The sequence below is a fragment of the Arachis ipaensis genome, chromosome B04 (genome assembly GCF_000816755.2).
Source record: "Arachis ipaensis cultivar K30076 chromosome B04, Araip1.1, whole genome shotgun sequence".
Lineage (NCBI taxonomy): Eukaryota > Viridiplantae > Streptophyta > Magnoliopsida > Fabales > Fabaceae > Arachis > Arachis ipaensis.
The window spans coordinates 28,914,666-28,935,587 of NC_029788.2; the positions used below are offsets into that span (position 1 = coordinate 28,914,666).

General features: G+C 33.0%; 2 protein-coding genes across 3 annotated transcripts; both read right to left on the reverse strand.

Moving 5' to 3' along the window:
• Positions 1,269-9,483, reverse strand: LOC107639149 (glucosidase 2 subunit beta). Of its 2 annotated transcripts, none has more exons than XM_016342583.2 (18): positions 9,241-9,483; positions 8,997-9,120; positions 8,761-8,877; positions 8,527-8,622; positions 7,849-8,088; positions 7,130-7,308; positions 6,528-6,626; positions 6,304-6,396; positions 3,609-3,927; positions 3,420-3,524; positions 3,226-3,327; positions 3,055-3,112; positions 2,870-2,938; positions 2,627-2,714; positions 2,132-2,193; positions 1,951-2,002; positions 1,781-1,865; positions 1,269-1,703 (listed from the first exon to the last, which is right to left on the reverse strand). In XM_016342583.2, the coding sequence occupies exons 2-17, from the start codon at positions 9,115-9,117 to the stop codon at positions 1,803-1,805; spliced, it is 1,863 nt and encodes a 620-aa protein (XP_016198069.1). In that variant the 5' UTR covers positions 9,118-9,120; positions 9,241-9,483; the 3' UTR covers positions 1,269-1,703; positions 1,781-1,802. The 2 variants fall into 2 exon arrangements, with proteins under 2 accessions (XP_016198069.1, XP_016198070.1); XM_016342584.2 differs by having other exon boundaries at positions 3,420-3,509; positions 9,241-9,482.
• Positions 14,513-16,742, reverse strand: LOC110271477 (protein FAR1-RELATED SEQUENCE 5-like). The gene is made up of 5 exons (XM_021122410.1): positions 16,635-16,742; positions 16,021-16,547; positions 15,103-15,935; positions 14,742-14,969; positions 14,513-14,697 (listed from the first exon to the last, which is right to left on the reverse strand). The coding sequence occupies exons 1-5, from the start codon at positions 16,740-16,742 to the stop codon at positions 14,513-14,515; spliced, it is 1,881 nt and encodes a 626-aa protein (XP_020978069.1).

Consider the following 20,922-nt stretch of genomic DNA (forward strand, 5'->3'; position numbering starts at 1 on the left):
TTGGGACAAATTATTTATCGACAACACACCTGAACTGCAAATAAACCGAAAATATTATTATAACAACACCGTTGTGTAATAGCAAATGAACTGAAAATTGTGTATTTTATAAACTCAGAAACTCTTGTATTCTATTCAAATTCAAATTCATAAACAACACTGATCTTAGCAAAGAATGGTGAAATTATTTATTATCACTTTATTTAATTGCATTCCATTCAATTCAAAATTATTGAAGATGACGATAACGAAAGAGAAAAATAACGAAGAAGGAGAGGAGGAAGAGGAGGGAAGAAGAACCTGCGTGGGCAAATTTGAAAGAAGAAGAAGCGATAACAGGAGCGTGAAAAAAACGCGCGCGTATATGTAAATGACTTAGTTGGACTTGATTGTTAATATAACTTAGATGCGGAGCATTATTGATATATATATATATTGGGACAAATTCGATTTATAATGAAATAAAATTTTTTTCGAAATAAGCAAATCTCCTATTAGCTTGATTAAAAAAATTTTTTAACGCTAAAGCGTTTAAAGAACAGGCAACTCTCTTATTGGAAATTAGAAGTTAGTACAATGTAAGTAAACAAAACAAAAGGCTCACATTTCATTCCAAATTTCACCTTTTTGATTTGTGAATTATTTGATAATATATATGAAATTCTAATTTTTAAGCCTTAATAAAATAAAAAGTTTAGGGTCCCAAAAATACCATTGTGTTATTTCTGAATGGCCAATAGTGACATACCTTTCGACTGGCTTTTCTTGAGTTCTGATCATTCCATCTATCACACAACTTCCAGAGTCGAGACACATATATGTGTCTCTATCATTCCTCCATGAAACAAATTATATTTCTTTATGCCATGCTTTTTTTCCATTATTTTCTTGAATATCAGATATTCGTTTCCTCTTTTCGCTTTTTCCTCTTTTTCATAACACAATAACTTTATCCATTATTTCTCTTACTCTATTGAATTTCTTGTAGTAGAATCAACAAATAAAATGTTCTCAAAATTCCTGGACACTACAATTGGAATTTTAATTATATTAATCGGCTCAGATTTTAGAGATAAATAATGTCATATAATAGAATATCAGAATTTCTTTTAGTCCAGAAAAAAATTCAGACAAATAAAAACAATAACCTATGCAAAATCCAGCAATCCAGGAAAAAAAATAACTCTTGCTTAATTAAGAATCGAATTAAAAATATAATCATTCATGTATCTCCTCTTATTATCATTTTAAGCTTTTGAGACAAATAATTTCGTAAAAAGTCGTAGTATATAAGAGGATAGATGATCGATGAGTCAATAGTTATAAAGATAACTCATCTATGAGATTCAATTACAATGTCCACTCATGGTGACAAAAATTCAAGCTGAGAATTACTCTCTCTAGATTTTTGGCACAATATATAGAAACCTGTCCTTTGGGAAATTGAATGGACAATTTCAAGAAGGGCCATAGAACCCAGGCAGAAAAATCTGAGTTCAACAAAGAAAAGTGTGCCATGAGATTAGTCACATTAAAATGTTGTCAACCCTGACCTACCACAAGGGTTGCCAAACCCAAGTTAAATTCATTCCCTATTCCCTTTCTAATCCCCAAAACCAATATCAAATTTGGGTGTAAGCTATAGGATACAAAACTTAAGGGCACCAGCACTTCGTTCAGTTGCTTCAAGATCTTTCTACTACCTGTTCAAAATAAAATTTAATCATCTTAGAAATTGAGTCCTAAAATAATTGGGTATGCACTGTGGATGTAAACTTACCTGGTTGAATCCATGTGATGTTTCACAATTCGTCGTGTTTTTCGGGTTGTTGCGAATTCAACGAGTCTAACTTGTGTTGTAATTCCTATTAACGTACAAAAAATCGCAGTTAATACCATGTCGAGAGAAGGTCGATTTGTGGTTCGTTAGTCATACAATTACAGAAGTACCTTCAACTTTTCCTCTTTACAAAGAGCTGGGGTAGATAACAAAGCTACATATCTGTAAGGGGGTCAGTGAAACAACAATGAGAGAGAAAGCATAACGTAGAAAAAAAAGTGTGAAAAGAAAGAGGAATCATGAAGGCTCGAGTAAAAACGATGAAATGAGAAATAGAAATAGAATCCCTACTCGCATCGGCTCGGTTCATCCACATCTGTAATCTCATTTTTCAGCCCGCATCTCATCCTAACCTGTTGAAAATGAAAAAATAAAATAAAATAAAAATATCATTATCTAATGTAGACATTTTAAGTGTTTTCTTAAATAAAAAAATAGAAATATGAACATTTTAAGTTATGATTTTCCATTGGAAACTCCGCTAAGTAATTAGGTTTTATTCCCTGTCTTCCAGTTAATTATGGAAAATTAAATTGCAATTGCCTACCATCCAAAAATAGAAAAAGGTTCACCAACCAGAACACCTTGACAATGCTCCCAGAAAACCGGGAAGCACTACTTTAACATACTCCAATGAAAATACTATCTCTACAGATATTTTACCAGACACTTTTAACATCTAAATTAAATTTAATATAATTTTACCGGAAACGGAAAACAATATTGATGTGTCAAGTCGTGAGAAATGGCTGCACAGAACTTCTAAAATTACAAACTTATGTATACCTTCATGCTTCTATCAGGACCATTCCAGCATCTATCACCATTGGAAAATGCCATTACTTTATAGGAGTCCTCAAATTTGTCCCAGCGGCTGTAAACAGGAGCACAATTATTCTTGTCTCTTTTAGGGAGGAAGCGGAGGAAATAAAGGGGGAAAGACTATCTGGTTTCATTAGTTAATGCTTGCTTTCATCTTAACTCAAGGAAAGCGGTAGAGCAAAAACTATAAAATAACCAAAATCTTACCCCAAACGGGTAGTTGAATAGCCCTCCTCCTGAGAAGCCTGATCATAAGGGCAGACTTTGTAAGTGTACCTGAACCAAAATTTCCATCACTAGAAAGTGAGATCATAGGAATTTTCAGAGTTGAGATTAACAGAAACACCAAATACAACAAAATAAACTAAGCCAGTGGAGAACAGAAATGTAACTTGTTTTGTTTACTCTCAAAGCATCGGTCATAGAATGAATAGAACTCGCCCTCTGGACCTGTATGAAAGAAGTTACACTTCAGTTTATTTGAGCAAATTCCATAATCCACATCTTAACAAGTATAATTAAAATTCTATGATAATGACAAATGTTACCAGCATCATACTAACCAAAATCATGTTTTAACTTTTGTGTCAGACTTGATACTCTTGACTGTAATTTTGACAACTTGGAACTCAACTCATCGTATTCTTTTCGTACACGAGCAGCATCTACAGAAGCCAGAGAAAAAGACAAAAATTTATACCATCCAGATATGCAAATGCAATAGTGTAATACCAGTAAGTAAAACAACAATGTGTACCTGTCTGGTTCAACGGAGTCTCGAAGAAATTAACAGCCTTAAAAAGTTTCCGCACAGTTCTCTGTATTTTTGTTAACCAAGAAGGACTATCTGTTGTCACCACATCTGAGCTCATTAGAATCATCTCATCACAAGTCCATTTATATACCAAATTTAAATAACAAATTTGCATTAGTAAGCATGACAAACCTGACAAGTCTGGTTCACCTTCAAAATCTGCGTCAGGTTTGTAAGAGGAACTGACGTCATCACGCTCATCCTCTCTAAAATCGTCTTCGGTTTCATCTTCTCCATCATATCTGTTTCTGTCATCGTCAGTTTCAGAAGCATAGCCTTCATACTCCTCGTTATTGGACTCGCTTGTGAGATCTTCCTGTTCTTCAGTTTTCTTTGCATCTTCAGCTTCACCACTTTGCTTACCCCCCTTTTGTCCTGTCCAACGAGAAGCAACAAGTTGACCCAATTCTTCCTTTGATAATCCCTCAGTATTTTCAGATGCATCATTTCCCTGCAGATGTAACACAGACAAAAGAACAACCAATAAGACTAAAGGAGGGAAACTGAACTACAATTTTATCCATAACTTTAAAATGGTATATAAATCCCAAGGGGAGGAGAGATGGTAAGGAATGGAAACATGAGATCCCAAAGGTAGATAATATGCAGTAGGTGGTTAAAAAAATTATATGTTCAATACTGATGACTAGATTATATTCAATGCCACAGAGCATATGAATACTAATAGCCGTAAAATCTACTAGGATACACAAACAAAAGGAAAGCAGGGAACATTGGTCATCATATTTGTCTTAATGCAGAATCCCTCATAATAGTAAACAGGTAATTGAGAATGTTAGATGACAATGAAAGTGTGACCCAATTTCGAAGTTGGATTTTGAGACAGCTCATAAGAAGGAATTTGAAAATTTTAACAGTGCTAGACAGAAGCGGGTTTCTGGCTATCTGTCGAGTACAACTTTTTATTTGATTGCTGTTGATGTTCCTTGATTTTCTAATATTCTTTGTAAGTTGCACGGTTCCTTAATAAGTCTCCAGCCTAGACTTTGGCCTAACCAACTTAATAAATAAGCTAGATGAAGAAGACCTTTCAAAGAGTCAAATTTTGTAAAATAGATCAGGCTATAGACTACAGAAAAGATGTATTGGAGGACTAAGCCTATTTATAGTATACCATTATTATTGAATTTTTTATATATTTAGAGATAGATACTGTGACCTATATTTAGTAAACCTTCTAACTTGTTTAGAGACATGTACTTTAGTATATTTTCAACTCTTTTGGCATATTTAAAAATAAGGCCAGAGTCTAGTTAAAAGACTTGACTTAGTTTGGTAAAACTTTTTGAAAAGGTGCTTGTGCTTTTCAAAAATATAAACTCTTCATTTTGCGTTTGGAAAATAAAAAAAACCATATGCTTGTGCTTGCAGCTTTTAAAAGATAGAGATACTTTTAAAAGCACCTAAAGCAGGGCCAATCCAGGAATTTTAATATGGAAAGGCCAAATTTTAGACGAACTTTTTAATTATTTTTTTATTATATTTTTTCACTTTGTAAAAGTAATTTCATTAATTAAAATTAATTCTTTCAAAAATTTGAAAGCAAATTATAAACTATTAATTATGTAAAAAACGCAATACCCTTATAGAATACAAGATACAAGATATCTTTATAAAAAATTTTCTTTTAACAACGTAAATTTAGAAGAAAAATGAGTATTTTTTTAATAAGAAAAAAACATCTAAAGTACACAACTTGATTACCAAAATATAACTATGTAAGTCATTATTAATATTTTATATAATAATATAAATGTTAAATATGTTAATATTAAAAAACAAATGAATTTTTTTAAAAATAGACATAGAGATGATTATATAAAAACTAATTTAAAAAATACAAATGGTTAAGTGAAAAATATTAGTAAGCTAAATAATTGAGACATAAATTCATCACATAGTGAAAAATAATAGGAGCTCTTCAAAATTAAAATGTCTAATATAATCTCATACGTTTATTAATATCCAAATTTAATTGTTACAGCAATGTCTATTATAGTATTTCTAAGTTTTAAAAGTTATTTACCAAACATACTTGTTGCTTGTGCTTATTGAAAGCCATGTTTAATTTAATTTACCAAATATACGTGCTACAACGTTTAAAAAACTATCTTTTAAAAGCTAGTTTTTATAAGCTACTTTTGAAAAGTAAAAGTTTTACCAAACCAAACATTAGCATCAAGGGTTCTAAATAGGCTTAAAGGATAAGGCACTAAAAAAGCAATGTCGGGTAATAGGCCTAGGTTTAGGCTTCATTTCAACAAAAATAAGTTTCCTTTTTCAACAAGAAAAATCTTGATAATATCCAATATGTGAGATCAGAGGACTGCTGTTTCACACCTCAACTATTCATGTTCATCTTAAAATCTTCAACATGTTTAGATTTGAAACAACATCCCGACTTCTCTAGTAGAAAGCAGTAAAGCTATTTGCCACCAGAAATATTCTGCAACCGCTGGCATAGCATTCTTTTTTTCTTTTTTTTTTTTGCTAACTGTTGGCCAGGAGAATGAGTAGTGACTATATTAAATAATCAAGTTCAACTGTCTTGGCAGTAACATGACTTTTCCTTGAGACAATTCACTGTGTTTTTCATTTTGTGTCTCAAGGACCAGGTGCAATATCTTGTAGTATAACAACCCATAAGAGTGGAACAGCCATGTAAAACATATTTATGAATTAATCATATTGATAAAGTGAATAAAGCCTAATAAATCAATTTTGAAATATGTAACTATCAAAGGAAAACACATATGGATAAACTCCAAGCATAGTATGAGATTGTGAGCATGGGCTATGGGGATACCGTATTGATTATTTCCTCAGAAGATTTTTTCTCTTCAACCCTCAAATCAGTTTCTGATTTAGCAGCATGTTCTCCCTCAGCACCCTTTACACTCTACATCAAGGGAAAACCAAATTGAAGTGTTCAAATAGTTCCATATCTACTGTGCATACTAGAAACATCAACAAAATTAACACAAGATCAGAAGAAAAGAAAATATGCAATTCTACACAAAATTTACCCACCTCCTCCACTTCATTAAGCGGAGATCCTTCACTACTAGGACTATCTGTGGCTCCATCATAACTATCACCTACATCTGATTGCTCATACTTCGTTTCATCCTATAAGAAAAACTTTAATGTCAAAATAGAAGAATGCAAACACTATGGGATCATGCAGCATGATCACACACACAAGAAAAGGAAAAACATGTAAGAGAAGAACCACCTCACTGGAGGATGGTAGAAAATGTTCATTATTAATTAGTTTCCAAATTCCTATCATTGTTTGGCAGTGAATGTATACAGATAGAAAGCAACAATCTGAGACTTCCTTATCATAATCTTAAATCTTAAATTATAAACAAGATATTTCCTTTCATTATTAGAATATAATAGATAAATTAAGCAACTAAGGGTTTATGAAATATCAGGAACATCATATACATAGTGTATGCCATATCGTACAGACAACTAAATTAGAACAAAGTTATTCAACATAGCAAATTCTGATTATACAGTCAGGCTCTGCAATATAAATTATTAAATAGCAAACATGAAGTACATGATCAATGCTGATCAGCAGGAGAATAATCTAGAATTCCAATTCTATCATGGTTACTGACCGCAGCATAGTCTTTGGCATCTGAATGCTTTCCTGCTTCATTTGTATGCCCTGCTTCTTCTCCAGTAGCTGCAGATTTTTCTTCATTAGCCTTCTCCTCAGCCTCCTTTTTCTCTTTCTCTTCTTTTTCCTTCCGTAAGCGCTCCTTCTCTTCTTCCTTCTCTATTTCTTCTTTATGCTCTGCAATGGAAGGAAAATAAACTTCTGAAGAAATAATTTCACTGATAGCATGGAAAATTTGATATAAGAATGACAACGTAGCATGGTGTAAACGTTACATGATAAAACTACTTTACAAAACATGGAAAATTTGTCCCCTCCTCAACTATAGTCAAGAGTTTGAAAAATGCAAAACCAAACCCTCAAGTTCTATATTTAACAAAAACGTAATGATAATAATAACCTTTGTCAGTTGTGGTACATTTAAAATGCTTTTACTAAACCAATAAAAGGCATCTAACACCTCAAACTGAACATATCGACATTTAGATTTCAGCATTCCAATTTCCAAAGCAGATCTATGAATATCCTTCTAGTTCTAATGCAACATAAACCTATTTAAGCAGATAACATTTTTAAATGAATTGCACATACACATGCCATAGTTTAGCTATTTTGTCTTGGTACCTGTGGTCACTATTGTTATGCTCAAATTCCTTAAACAAAATGCACATAATTCATTACCCTCAGGTAAACAGGCATGAAAAAAAAAAGTGATACCTTTTAGCTGTTGCACAATCTCTTTAAGTGTGCTTTCTTCTTTTTTCAGTTTTAAAAGTTCAACCTTGTCCTTATCTAGAGCTGATTTTGCTTTTTCAATTTCTTCCTTCCGGAGCTTGACACCGTCTTGATATGTGGCAATCTTCTTTTTCAGCTTATCACGAGCAACTTTCCCAGCTTCCCAGCAGGTATTTGGGCATGTTACTTTGCCATCATATTCATCAGTTCCATCACAGCAATCTATACATTACAGCAGGAGAGTAAAAACAAAAATTACTTCCTTCAGAAGCAAAGGCCACTAATTTATCCAAAAAATGATAATTAATAGTTTTAACTTTATTATGAAGCAGGCAGCACTTATAAGCTAATGTCAAAACAAAAGTAAGAGAATCCTAGATCATGTGTAGTAACAATATATACTATAGACTACTCAAACATTCCCACCGAGAATAACAACACACTACAACGAGAGCTTTTCAACATAAATATGAAATCTGACCACCAAATCCAAGTTCCAAAGAACACTGAAAAAGTAATTAATACATAACGACCATCTAGACATGCTTCTAAATCTGTAGGAACAATATCCTAATCATGCACACATTATCCAATTTGCGCACATTTTCTCCTTTCACTTCTAATTTTCTTCTCCTTACTTAGATTATGAACCCTACTCACCGCAAATTCCATCGTTCACCCTAGACGAAAACAGGGAAGTAGGGACATGCCCTGCATTATGACAGTAAAATTTTCCACCGGGACATGCTGATGTACCTGAAAGCCAATGCCACAAACAAAAACAAAAATAGCCAAATTTCAGAAACACTCGATGATCCAATAGGAAACAAATAAAATGAATCATGAAATAATAAATTAATAGAAAGCAAAACAGTAGTAAAAAAAGTTAAAAACCAGGCTCATCGGTGCCATCGGGGCAGTCGCAGAAATCGTCATTGAGCTGTGCTCTGGTGAATTTTCCCGATCCATCGTTGCATCTTATTACATCCGAAGACTTGTAATATTTCTCATCTATCCAAAAAAGAAGGTAACATTCCGAATCATCTCTTTGGAATTTTAGACTAAACATAATAATTAATATTAGTAAAAAGAAAAGGTAAAATGTTTCCATGTGAAGAAGGAAGCTGAACCTTGGGGAGCGATTCCGAAGAAGGGGTCATTGGGAACTGAAGACGAACAAAATGGGAGGCATAAAAATAACAACGCTGTGGAAATGACGACGACACCCGTTCCCATTCGCAGCTTCATCATCTTCTGCCAAACGCAAAATTAAAAAAGAAAATAATGAGAATACTTGTATAAATTAGCAAGGTAGATAGATCAAGGTGCGTTTGGTAAGTGTGTTTAAGTAGAAGCAGTTTCTAGAAGCTTTACCTTGTTGCCACCCTCCGTCCGTAACTCACTCACGCGACTAAGCGAGTAGCGCTGCCAGCTACGGCTGACACTGGAAATGAGATTTCATAATCCCTTCCCCTCAACAATTCAACAACCACTTAATATCAATAATCAATATTCAATAATTCTGAACTTTTTTTTTCACGCACCTCTTGAATTTTCTACTTTTCTAAGTATCAATTATGGTTCTCTAATTTTGTATGTGGGGGGTGTTTCTTCATCAAATAGACAAATACTCATATAGTGAACTTGAATTTTTGTTATTTAAATATAAGTATTATGAAATTAGGCATAGAATTAAATCATTCGATAACAAAACATGTTTAGTCACCAAAAAAAAAAGATAACAAAACATGTTTCTTTTAAGTTTTTTAATAATTGTTAAATAGTTTTTATTTATTATTCGATATTATTTTTTTCTTTTAAAAGGTACTCTAATTACTTTTTATTGTGATATTATTTTTATCAATGGTTTTTCTTCACTTAACTACCATTAGTGAAGAAATTTTTAAAAAACAAACTTATTAATAGTTTGTGGAGGTTTAAAACCCCCACAAAATACAAATAAAATCCCAATAAAACTAATTTTTGTTATTATTTTATGGATTTTTTAACAGAGGAATTATATTGTCCCAAAATAAAAAGGTTGATGATCGAAGTGTCCATTTTTTTGGACAGAAATCGCTTTGTCATTCGTGAAAATGGACAAGGACCGGATCGGATGTTTACTCATAAATTACATAATTAATATTCTTTTAACCAACACAGCAATATTGCAAGTGCAATTATAGATCACAAATTGATTCATTATTACAGGTAATCACTGGAGTAGCGGCAGTTCATAGATACACCACAGAAGTTGATTTCCATAAAGAACAAAAACTGTTCTATCCGGCAACCATAAACGATGAAAAGTTGCATCAGCATTTTCTTAATGTAGTCAAGAATGTTGTTGGAAACGAGAATGTTTGAGACACAACCTATGATGGTATCCGAAGACTTCTCATTTTATCAAGAGGTTATTCAATCAATTGAATGCATACAAAATTTTAATCACGTACAAATTTTAATCGATTGTATTATCGTACCAATCGATTGAATATGAAAATACCTTTAATCACGTATAAAATTCAATCGATTGTGTTACTATGTCAATCGATTGAATAAGAAAACACCCTTATTGCTTTACGAAATTCGATTGATTGGGTAACACTACCAATCAGATTAAATTTTTAAGAAACATGTGATATTACGTCCAATCGATTGAATTACCAAAAAATACGATTTTTTTGGCGTTTACAGATGTAACGGATCAAGGACAAAAAAGACTCGTTGATTCGCATTGCCAAAATATTTATGAAGATCACGATTAATGGAAGATCTATTTTATTATTGTTTTTGTTTCTAATTATTAATAAATTTGATAGATGAATAATAAAATAATAATTTATAAAATAGAGGATAAATTTAATAATTAAATAATATATAAAGGATTAAGTTGTAGTTAAAATTAAATAAAGACTATTTGATAATTATTAAAAAAACTTAGAAAACATGTTTTGTTACTGGACCATTTAATGGTCCAAACATTTTGGGACCGTCGGAATAAAGTTAGGAGTGAGACTTAAACGTTGAAGTCGAGACCTTTAAGTGGGCACCAGATTAGATGGTCCCATAACAAAACATGTTTTTTAAGTTTTTTAATAACTGCTAAATAATCTTTTTGAAGATAAAATTCAATTTGTATTTTGATTTTAACCAAAAGATAAGATAACATAAAAATTTTTAGAATTGTTCACTTAAATTAAAAGTTTAAAAGAGATAAAAAATTTTAGAATTGTTCACTTAATTTAAAAGTTTAAAAAAAGATAGAATTAAAATTTGATTATCTTTATTGGGTGTATATATATGTGTTCAATCCGACTAATTTTTTATACTTTGACAAATTATTTTAAGTATTTTTCTTTCAACCAAATTTACTTATACAATATTCTTCCATTGATAATAATCATGGATATTTCTCCTAACGAAGATTTAGTCCCCAATGATGCATGTAATACACAGAATATGTCACTGGCTACAGATTGTGATCTTATCACACTTGATTTTGGTGATCAAATTGGAACTACGATTCCTAATGCTAAGGTAAGACGTAATAGGTTTTTAATTTTTAGTAGAATATATTATGAGTAATTTAATCTATTATGTTTTCTTTCTATAGGATGACCTAGTTATCAATGAAGATGTTATTCAAAACAAGGATCTAAATAAAAGTGAAGAATTATCTAGTAAAGTGGAAGAGGTCCTCCTTAGCATGCAGGTAATTTAATTTGGCAAATAGTAATGTAATTGATATTATGTAATACATTTTATATATTATAAACATTTTTAGGCTATTAGATGTGATTAGAGAAATCTTTGTCTTATTCCATTGACAATCTCATCAAAACAACCACCACTCTTTTGTATTTTTACATTTATATGAAATTATTTTACCTAAAATGTTTGCAGTCAATGAGTGTTGTAAACATGGCTCGGGATGAAAAAATTGATAAAATCCTTGAAGCTGTAAGCCGCATTGAGACAATGATATCACAATTAAGTCTAAACAATGATTTCAAGACTCCGACCAAACTTTCTTCACAAAAGACACGTCCATTCTCAAATAGATTGAAGGCTAAGAGTTCGGATATTGATATTCATACTGCTATATCAGACGATGAGGATGATCTTATTGAACTGGACAAGAGGACTTTCACTCACGATAATGCGTTCAACATCAAAATCAATATAGACAAACCAGTATCCCCAACTATAAGAGTCACAACAAAAAAGAAAAATATATCAAAGGTATATGCATGTGTAGTAAAATTCATGCATCATATTTTTTACTAGTATATTCCTAACATGATAATAAGTGTTTACTAACCTATTATTTTTCTTAGGGTAAGACTATTATAGGAACACATAAAAAATTACCGTTCACTCCCCCAACCAGAGTTAGAAAGCCAAAGATTGAGCCAAAATTATTCAATAAATCCAAGGTGTCTTATGCACTGAGCCAACCCACAGAAGACTATAGAAGACCTATTTATTTCTTTTCCATCACCAACATAATTACCTCTTAGGCACCAATCTTTAATTATCTAATTTGTTATGAGTAGTGCTAATTAACCATCTAGTCTACAATGAGTATTGCTAATACTCTTGTGTTAAACCTTGTAGTCAATGAAGTATAAATTTATGCCAACTCCAACCACGGGTCTTTTGGAAGATCAGATAAAGGCCTGTGCATATGCATTTTCAGCCTCGCTAGATCTATCGTAAGTTATTTTGATATTATCCGTTTTGTCAATCAATGAGGACACATCTAATGTGTTTTGATTTTTAATTGAAACAGTGAAGAACTTGTGGTAACAGACACAATCAGAGCTACTAGATCAGACTTTGATCATTTTCTACCTGACAGACCCATTATGGATAAGGTACACAAATCATCTATTAATTAATTTACATTTGATTTTTCGCACAATTTAGTAATATATTTGGATTATGGTTCAGATTCTTAAATTAGTGGCAATGAGATGCACTGATGAGCAATCTTATATAAGTTTCAAGACAACATGACAACATCCACCAAAATTTGTGGTATGTTCTATAACACCTAACAAGATAATTTTACTGATTATAAGTTATAAATGTAATGCTAATAAAGAACCATGCATTATCATGTAGTCACAATTATATGAATGCATTAATGTTTTTAGGTGGATGTCTTCAGCAAGATACATTTAGAGCAAAAGATGCAACACTATATATACAAATTTATGCAACCTACTGCTGATTTAAAATTTGTAAGATTTTTTTTTGATATTCTTTGTTAAATTACAATAGTTTTTCCTTATCAACATACATAACACACGGGCAAATTTTATGGTCTAGGTTTATGTTCCTATTCAAGAGGATGACCATTGGTATCTAATGATAATCTCGGTTGACGATCGTACGATTTATCACTTGGACACCCATTTTAATGATGACAGAATTCACTATCGTGAACGTGTTATCAAGACCCTAGTAAGGCCATAAAAAAATTTTATAATTTTATTTTCTTTGGATTTTTTGTTTCTATTATTTAACTAGTTAATTGAAATCAGGCAAACGTACTACAGCAAATCATCATGTCGAACATTTACAAGGATGATGGCATTCAAGAGTATAATAAACAATTTCATGACTACAAAATTAAAGGCCAAAAGATATACCTCAATGTAGTTCAAGCTAAAACTCTGCAACTTGGATAATGAAGTGGATAGATATGACTTTTGAGTTTAAACCAAAGAGTAACAATAAGGTGAGCAACTTTTACAAATCTCTAATATTTATACTCTATTTTTTTGTACTAATTCGTAAAAGTACACCACATGCCTCTGCATTGAATAAAAGACAAGGTAATAATATTAATGACTTTATCACAATCATTGAAAATTAGATGGGAAAAAGTTGAAAAGAAATAACCATTTAATATGTATAACAAACCAAAGATCTTCACTGGAGATTATAAGGAAAATTATGAACAAAATTTGCAAAATAAATAAGCAAACTCCACAATATAACTAAATTAGCAAACTCAGCAAACTAAATCAGCAAACTCAGCAAACTCCACAATAAAATTAAATTAGCAAAAAATAATAAATAATTTAGAGAAAGGGAACACCAGATGCAGAAGAGAGTGACGAATTAACTTAGCAAACTACACAGAGGGGAGTGACGAATTAACTCAGCAAACTACATAGCATAACTAATTAACTACTATCACAGTACTTATCGACGACGAAGAGGAAGGGAAGTGACGACGACGACAGAGGAANGTGCTACGGGGCTGGGGGGCTAGTCTGCTAGGGTTCTTCTTTTCCTCTTTTGTTTGTTCTTTCAAGTTTCAACTTTGATTTTTTGAGAGAGGAGAGGAGATGAGGGGGGTCTAGGCTAGTGGGCTTCGGATAGTAAAAAAAAATAATTTTTTAGGCCAAAACGGCAACGTTTTAAAGTGGATTCTCAAACTGTTTTAAAGTGGATTCTCAAACTGGAAATATTATTGTCTAACCAAGATTTATTTGACAATCATTTCAACTAAAAATATAAGCACGAATATTGGAAGAATATAGAAAATTTTATTAATATAGTAAAAAAAAATTTAAACATGAATATGTAAGTGATTCCATACGCAAAAATATTAAGTTCACGGAGGTTGCTAATTATCACTATCTAAATCAGGAGTCGGTTCGGTATATATGTCGCTGTTATCTGAACCATTAGCTTCATCTTCCATAACGTTGTTGTCAATATCCTTTTGCCAAGGACATGTTGTCTTCTTATGTCCTTCCATTTGACAAACACTACAACGTTGCCGCTTCTTCTTAGATGGTTGTCCTGAGCCTATATTGGTTTGATGCACATATGATTCCTACTTTTAGCTACACCTGACTGAGGTTGCGTAGTGCCTTCGTCTGCAATCTTGTAAGATGAATACAACCCCATAATAATGTCACGTGTCTCTTGAAATCTCTCAGGGACTTTAGCAGCAACAGCAGCCAATTGTTTAGAAAATTCCATCAAGACACGTTGACGACTAATAACAACAGCATCCCTGGTGAATCCACTTGCATCATTGAGTGCTGATTTCACCTTCTTTGTCCATCTATCCAACACTAATGATGGGAGAATCTCACAAATGTTCACAAAGAATTCCAAATGACTCCATTCTTAAATAGAAACACATGAAGATCATTTCTTCTTGACGAAATTCAACGGTCCATAGAAAATCGGGCCTCCCATGCTTACACACAATGTACTTTGAGCAATCATTGTTATTCTCTATGTTTAGTACCCGCATTGATCCAGCTCTAGAAAAAAATGGCTGAAACAACAGAAATATCTCATGAGTGTATACCTCAGCAGCAAATCTCTCTAGCAGCTCTATACAAGTCTGCATAACGGGCACCCCACGTGTAGATTCATAATCAGCATTAAATTCTTTAAAGCGCAAGTGTGCAACACACCTTTGAAAATGCTCTACAAAACTTGTCAAATCATACTGCGACCCCATATACCTTGCCATAACTGAGTGTAAACCTTCACATCTTGAGGTAGTTCTAAAGCCAGCAAAAAACTTACCTCTTATATCTGCAGTAGCCCACATATGCTTCTCTTCATACATGTTGTTCACCCAAGGCTTATCCTCAAAGCCAAATTCTTCAATAAGCTGAACCCACTTATGCTTAAACACGGAAATCTCGTAGTCTCCCAACATGATTTTTTGGAATTTAGATGTAAACGATGGATTTCTGACATTGCTAGTCGTATTTCGAATAAGGTGCCAAGCGCATAATCTATGTCTGACTTCAGGAAATACATCTCTTACTGCATTCCTAATTGCCATGGCCCCATCAGTTATTATTGAGGTCAGGGTCTTACCCTTAATGGCAAACATGAGCTGACGCAGGAGCCAAATATATGTATCAGTAGTTTTGTCCACAATTAACGCAGCAACAAAAATAATTGTTTGGTTGTGGTGGTTAACCCCGCTGAATATGACTAATGGACAACTATACTTGTTCTTCTTATACGTAGCATCAAAAGCAATGACATCTCCGAAGAGTTGGTAGTCTAGTTGGCTAATCCCATCAGACCAGAACAAGTTACGTAATAAACCTCTTGAATCATGACACGCCTTGAAATATAATTGTGTATCCTTTCAACCGCATATCCTCCAACTTCTTCAACACTTGTGCTGCATCACCAGGAACTTGATGCCTTTGCCGAGCAATCTCATTGTACATATCTCTGGGACCATAGCCGACAAATTCATACCCGTCTGCTTGACTAGGTAGAAGACCAAATATCTGTGAAGTGCTAATCCCGGACTTTAGCATGTTCATCATTTGCATAATATCTGCCTCTGTCATTTTTCTGTGAGCAGGCAACATAGCACTAAATTGTGTATCCAATAGATCATGGTTGTGTTCATCAGAGAAATAAAAGATATGCCACCTTCTAGTTTCAGGTACAAATTTAACATCCATTCGGGCTTCACACCCAGTTCTTGTTTCCAATCTAGGCTCCTTCTTCCTTTTTTCCATCGTGTAACATTTCTCCTCCCTGAATCCTTGCCTATGACATACAAACTTTTGTTTGTAAATCTCACCAATACTATTCTTGAAAGTCTTACTCTTCCTTGCACTAAAACCCTTCAACTTTGAGTACTTCAGATAAAAACCAAATGCAAGCTGCAAAGTAGAAAAGTGATACTTACCAATTTCCTCCACACAATTTTCACTGAAATTCAAAGTTGTAATGTCTTACACGGAGTCAACCGCATAAGCAGCTTCAAGGGTATCTTTTGACGGATCAGATTCAGAAAAATATGCTCCCTCAGTAAATTCATCTCCGAAATCTTGTTCGAATTCATTCTGTTCATCCATCATATCTTGGTCACAAACTAGCTCTTCTTGTTGGTTAATGTCATCGTCCTCCTAGTATTGCTCATCCATTTCAGTGTCCGTAAATATATCTGACATCTTAAAAATGTCCAATGAAAAAAAATTTCAGTACACTCCGTAAATTGATTGGACCTTTGCTGATTGTTGCAACTGTGATTATCAATTAATGATGAACAAATATTGGATATTAAATAGACGGATAAAGAATGAAAAAAATTGGATATTAAGTAGATGGATATCCGAAAGAAAAACAATGAATTTTTTTATAATAAAAGAGATTGATATACGATTCCAATTGTGGGATTGAATAATTGGTGATAAATTATTCACCAATTTATAATTTTAATATTAAAGAAAAGATAAGATTAGAGTATCTAAATCAAAATAAAAACTTAAAAATTGAAGATAGAATTTTAAAGATAAGATAGATGAATAATAAGATAATAATTTATAAAAACGATAAGAAAAATGAGAACGGCGTAGTGCATAATTCAATCGATTGGGTAACACAACCAATCGATTGAATTGGGCAAATCCATATTGCAATGAAGACTTCAATCGATTGGGCAACACAACCAATCGATTGAATTGTGAGACCTCAAGTTGCTTTGAAGCTTTCAATCGATTGGGTAATATACACAATCGATTGAATTGTAAAAAACTCACATTCTAGTCATCGTTCAATCGATTGGGTAATATGACCAATCGATTGATTTTTGTGAAAATCATACTGCCTTAGCTTGTAATTTTAATCGATTATTTTGTGATAACCTGAAGTCCAATCCATTCGATTGAGTTATGGAAAACCTGAAATTCAATCGATTGATTCTCTCTGAAACACGATTTCACAATGCCCGAGGGATGTAACGGATCAAAGATAAACTTTTAATCGATTAGGATTGTCAAAAAGTTATTACGATCAATTGAAGATCTAATTCGTTGTTGTTTTTGTTTTTGATTGTTAATAAATATAATAGATGAATGATAAAATAATAATTTATAAAAAAAATAGTTTTTATAATTAAATAAAATATATGGGGTTAATTTGTAATTAAAATTAGAAAATAATTATTTAGCAGCTATTAAAAACCTTAAAAAATATGTTTTGTTATGCGACCATTTAATGGTCCAAAACTTCCAGAACCATCTAACCCTTTGCCTTTTAAGTAAGAATAAAGAGACTATGTCATTTGAGTTATAGTTCATTGATTTTTTTTTTCTCAAAGATAGAGAGACTCGAACCTGCGACTTCTTATTAGGTAAACGAATAAACAATTGTTAACATATTATTGAAACAATAGTTCATCATTTTTCATTAATAGTTCATCAAAGTTTGGATTTTTTTCTAAAATAAAATTAAAAAAAATTATTTTTTCAAATTCTATTTTTTAACTTTAATTTTTTAAATATGATTTTTTTTGTTTAGGACGAGTTCATCGCACCCTCGGCGAACTCTATAATTTATATAGAGTTCGCCAAGTTAATACTCAAAATGACTCCTGAAATTTGATCACCGACTCAATTTGACCTTCTAACTTTTAATTAACCTAATTTATACCTTGAAATTTTAAGGCGTAACTCAAATTGGCCCTTTCGTCCAATTTTGTCACCGGAGTGATGACGTGGCACCCAAACCTTACCATATGCCTCTCTTCCTTCCTCTTACCATCATCATCACTACCTCTCCTCTACCAACACTGTCTCTTCCCCAACAAACAATAACATTCACAACTCACCAGCACCCACCCATTTTTACTACCAAAGCTTTGAAGAGCATAACACCTACACTCACCATTCCTTCATGATTGTAACAGCAAACCAATAAATGTGACATCGTTAAGGACAACTCCATGAACCACCATTTGTGAAAAGAGATGCAATGCTTGCTTGCTGTGACTATTCATCGCCATGCCTTAAATAATGACACCCTTAGAAATAACATTCTTATGCACAATCATGTTGAAAATTTTGAACCCCATTTTCATGTAACCACACTTAGCATACATGTTGAGCAATGCATTCTCAATATTACCATCAATCACAAGGTCACACCACCCATTGTCCCAAATTCGAAGCACCGTCACCCATTGCACCCATCTTTGTGTTCTTATTAAGAGAGATCTAAAGTGTGGTGTTGTGTTTCTTTTACTATTTCTCTTCGATTTGTTAATATTAGTGATTGTTAATATTGTTTATTGGGGAGGGAGGATGTTGGTAGAGGAAAGATGGTGATAGTGATGGTGATGGTGAGAAAGAGAATGATCAGATAATAGAAAGACCCTTCATAAGTAGTGGTGAAAATGTGTGGGTATTGGTGGGTTGTGAATGCTGTTACTTGTTGGGAGAGCAAGAGTGCTGGTAGAGGGGAGGTGGTGATGACGATGGTGAGAGGAAGAATAAGAGGCATGTGGTGAGGTCTGGATACCACGTCATCACTCCGGTGACAGAGTTGGATGGAAAAGTCAATCTGAGCCACGCCTTAAAATTTCAAGGTATAAATTGGGTCAATTAAAAATTGGAAGATCAAATTGAGTCTGTGGTTAAATTTCAAGAGTTATTTTGAGTATTACCTCGAGTTCGCTTAACCCCGGCGAACTTCACCCAAATTTTCGGATATTCAAATTTTTAAGTCATTATCATCGTCTCCAAATAGTATATAGGTCTCTAAACAGTATATAGGAGTACACAAAAGTACACAGACAACAAGTATGGCTTTTTCAATATTGCCGGCGCCAATGACAACTATTATCATCATTTCCAAAAATATACAAGTACACATAAATAAGCCATATTTAACAAGGATTTTTTTAATTAGAAATTAAAAAAATTACTATTTCTAAAAAAAATCGACTTATTCCTGTGTACTCTTGTGTACTTTGGATACGATGATAATGGTTGTCATTGTTAACCTTCTAACTATTTTTTTTCTCACTTATGAAGAAACATATTGAAGTTCGCCGGGTTGCGGCAAACTTGCTCTAAATGCCAAAAAAAAAAATCGTATTTAGAAAATTAAAGTTGTAAAATTGGGTTTAAGGAAATAATAAATTTTTTTATTTTATGTCAGTGAAAAATCCATAAATAGTGTTTTGATTACTAAGGATTAAGGTCAAAATAAAAATCGTCTCTAACCTCATTTTTTATTCGAAATTGTTCCCAACTTTTCATTTAGTATTTAAATCATCCTTTTAATATTTTTCAGAGAAAAATTTCCCTATGGTTGTTGTTAGTAGTAGGACTAGAGTTTTAGTCTCTCTTTCTCTCTTCTCAACACTCACACCGTTCTCTCTTTCTTCCCCAATTTTTGATTCTATTCAATTCCCCATGGCCCTCGCCACCTCCCCGACGCGGTTGGCCAAGAGGCTTATCAACTTCGTCTGTCAAGCAGAAGCAATTCACTCACATGGTTAGCAGCTTCGTTCAGGTCGCCAGTGAAAAAGTACAAGTCGATGACACACATAATGGCGAGCGCGTTGTCCGCCGTCGTGGAGCGTGAAGATTACGACGACTTGAGGCTGTGAATTGCTTCTGTCACCATCGTCATAGTATAGCTCGAATGCAGCACCTCCTTCATGATTGGCGTCATTGCTAAACCCACCAGATAAAGGGAAGGGAAGCGGACTGTCTCTCTCAGTCTCTCTCTGCCTCGCGTGGTCTCTCTCTGCCTCTTGTAAGAACCCGATTTTTGATAAACAGACTTTTCTCGCTATTTAAAATTTATTTTGCAAAATTCTAAACCATGTCCCTAAAGGGAAAAAATAAAAAAATAAAAAATTAAATAGAAAAAGATCATTATAAGGCCAAAATTGACTTTATGACGGTAATTAATCCCTCTAGGTCAAATTTGACTAGTAAATAATAAATACTAGCTAACCATTAGTTTATTTTTCTTACTAAAGACTTTTTGAGACGGAAATTCACTTTTAGTGAAGGTTTTCTGAAAAAAACTCTCGTAACCAAAAACTTCGGAACCAGTAGTAAAAATAATTTCTACTATGTTAATTTTGTCCCAATATCAATCTTAGCCATTCATTTATGATTTATTTCTTCAAGAATAAATCTTAACCACTAATTATGTTACCCCACGGCAAAAGTCACACAGAACCGAATTTCTGACTAGTATTCCGCAAACAACTCCTAGAGACCCCAAATTTTCTTAATT

Bases quoted from the DNA above. Each gene is read 5' to 3' on its own strand.
- LOC107639149 (XM_016342583.2), bottom strand. From the start codon at position 9,117: ATGATGAAGCTGCGAATGGGAACGGGTGTCGTCGTCATTTCCACAGCG. The intron at 8,089-8,526 runs GTGAGTAGGGTT...TGTAATGTATAG, and splicing joins GGTGAACGATGGAATTTGCG to ATTGCTGTGATGGAACTGAT. The intron at 3,113-3,225 runs GTTAGTATGATG...TCTTTCATACAG, and splicing joins AAAGTTAAAACATGATTTTG to GTCCAGAGGGCGAGTTCTAT.
- LOC110271477 (XM_021122410.1), bottom strand. From the start codon at position 16,742: ATGGATGAACAGAATGAATTCGAACAAGATTTCGGAGATGAATTTACT. The intron at 16,548-16,634 runs GTTGACTCCGTG...TCTACTTTGCAG, and splicing joins CCCTTGAAGCTGCTTATGCG to CTTGCATTTGGTTTTTATCT. The intron at 14,970-15,102 runs GTAAGCATGGGA...TCCCATCATTAG, and splicing joins TTGCTCAAAGTACATTGTGT to TGTTGGATAGATGGACAAAG.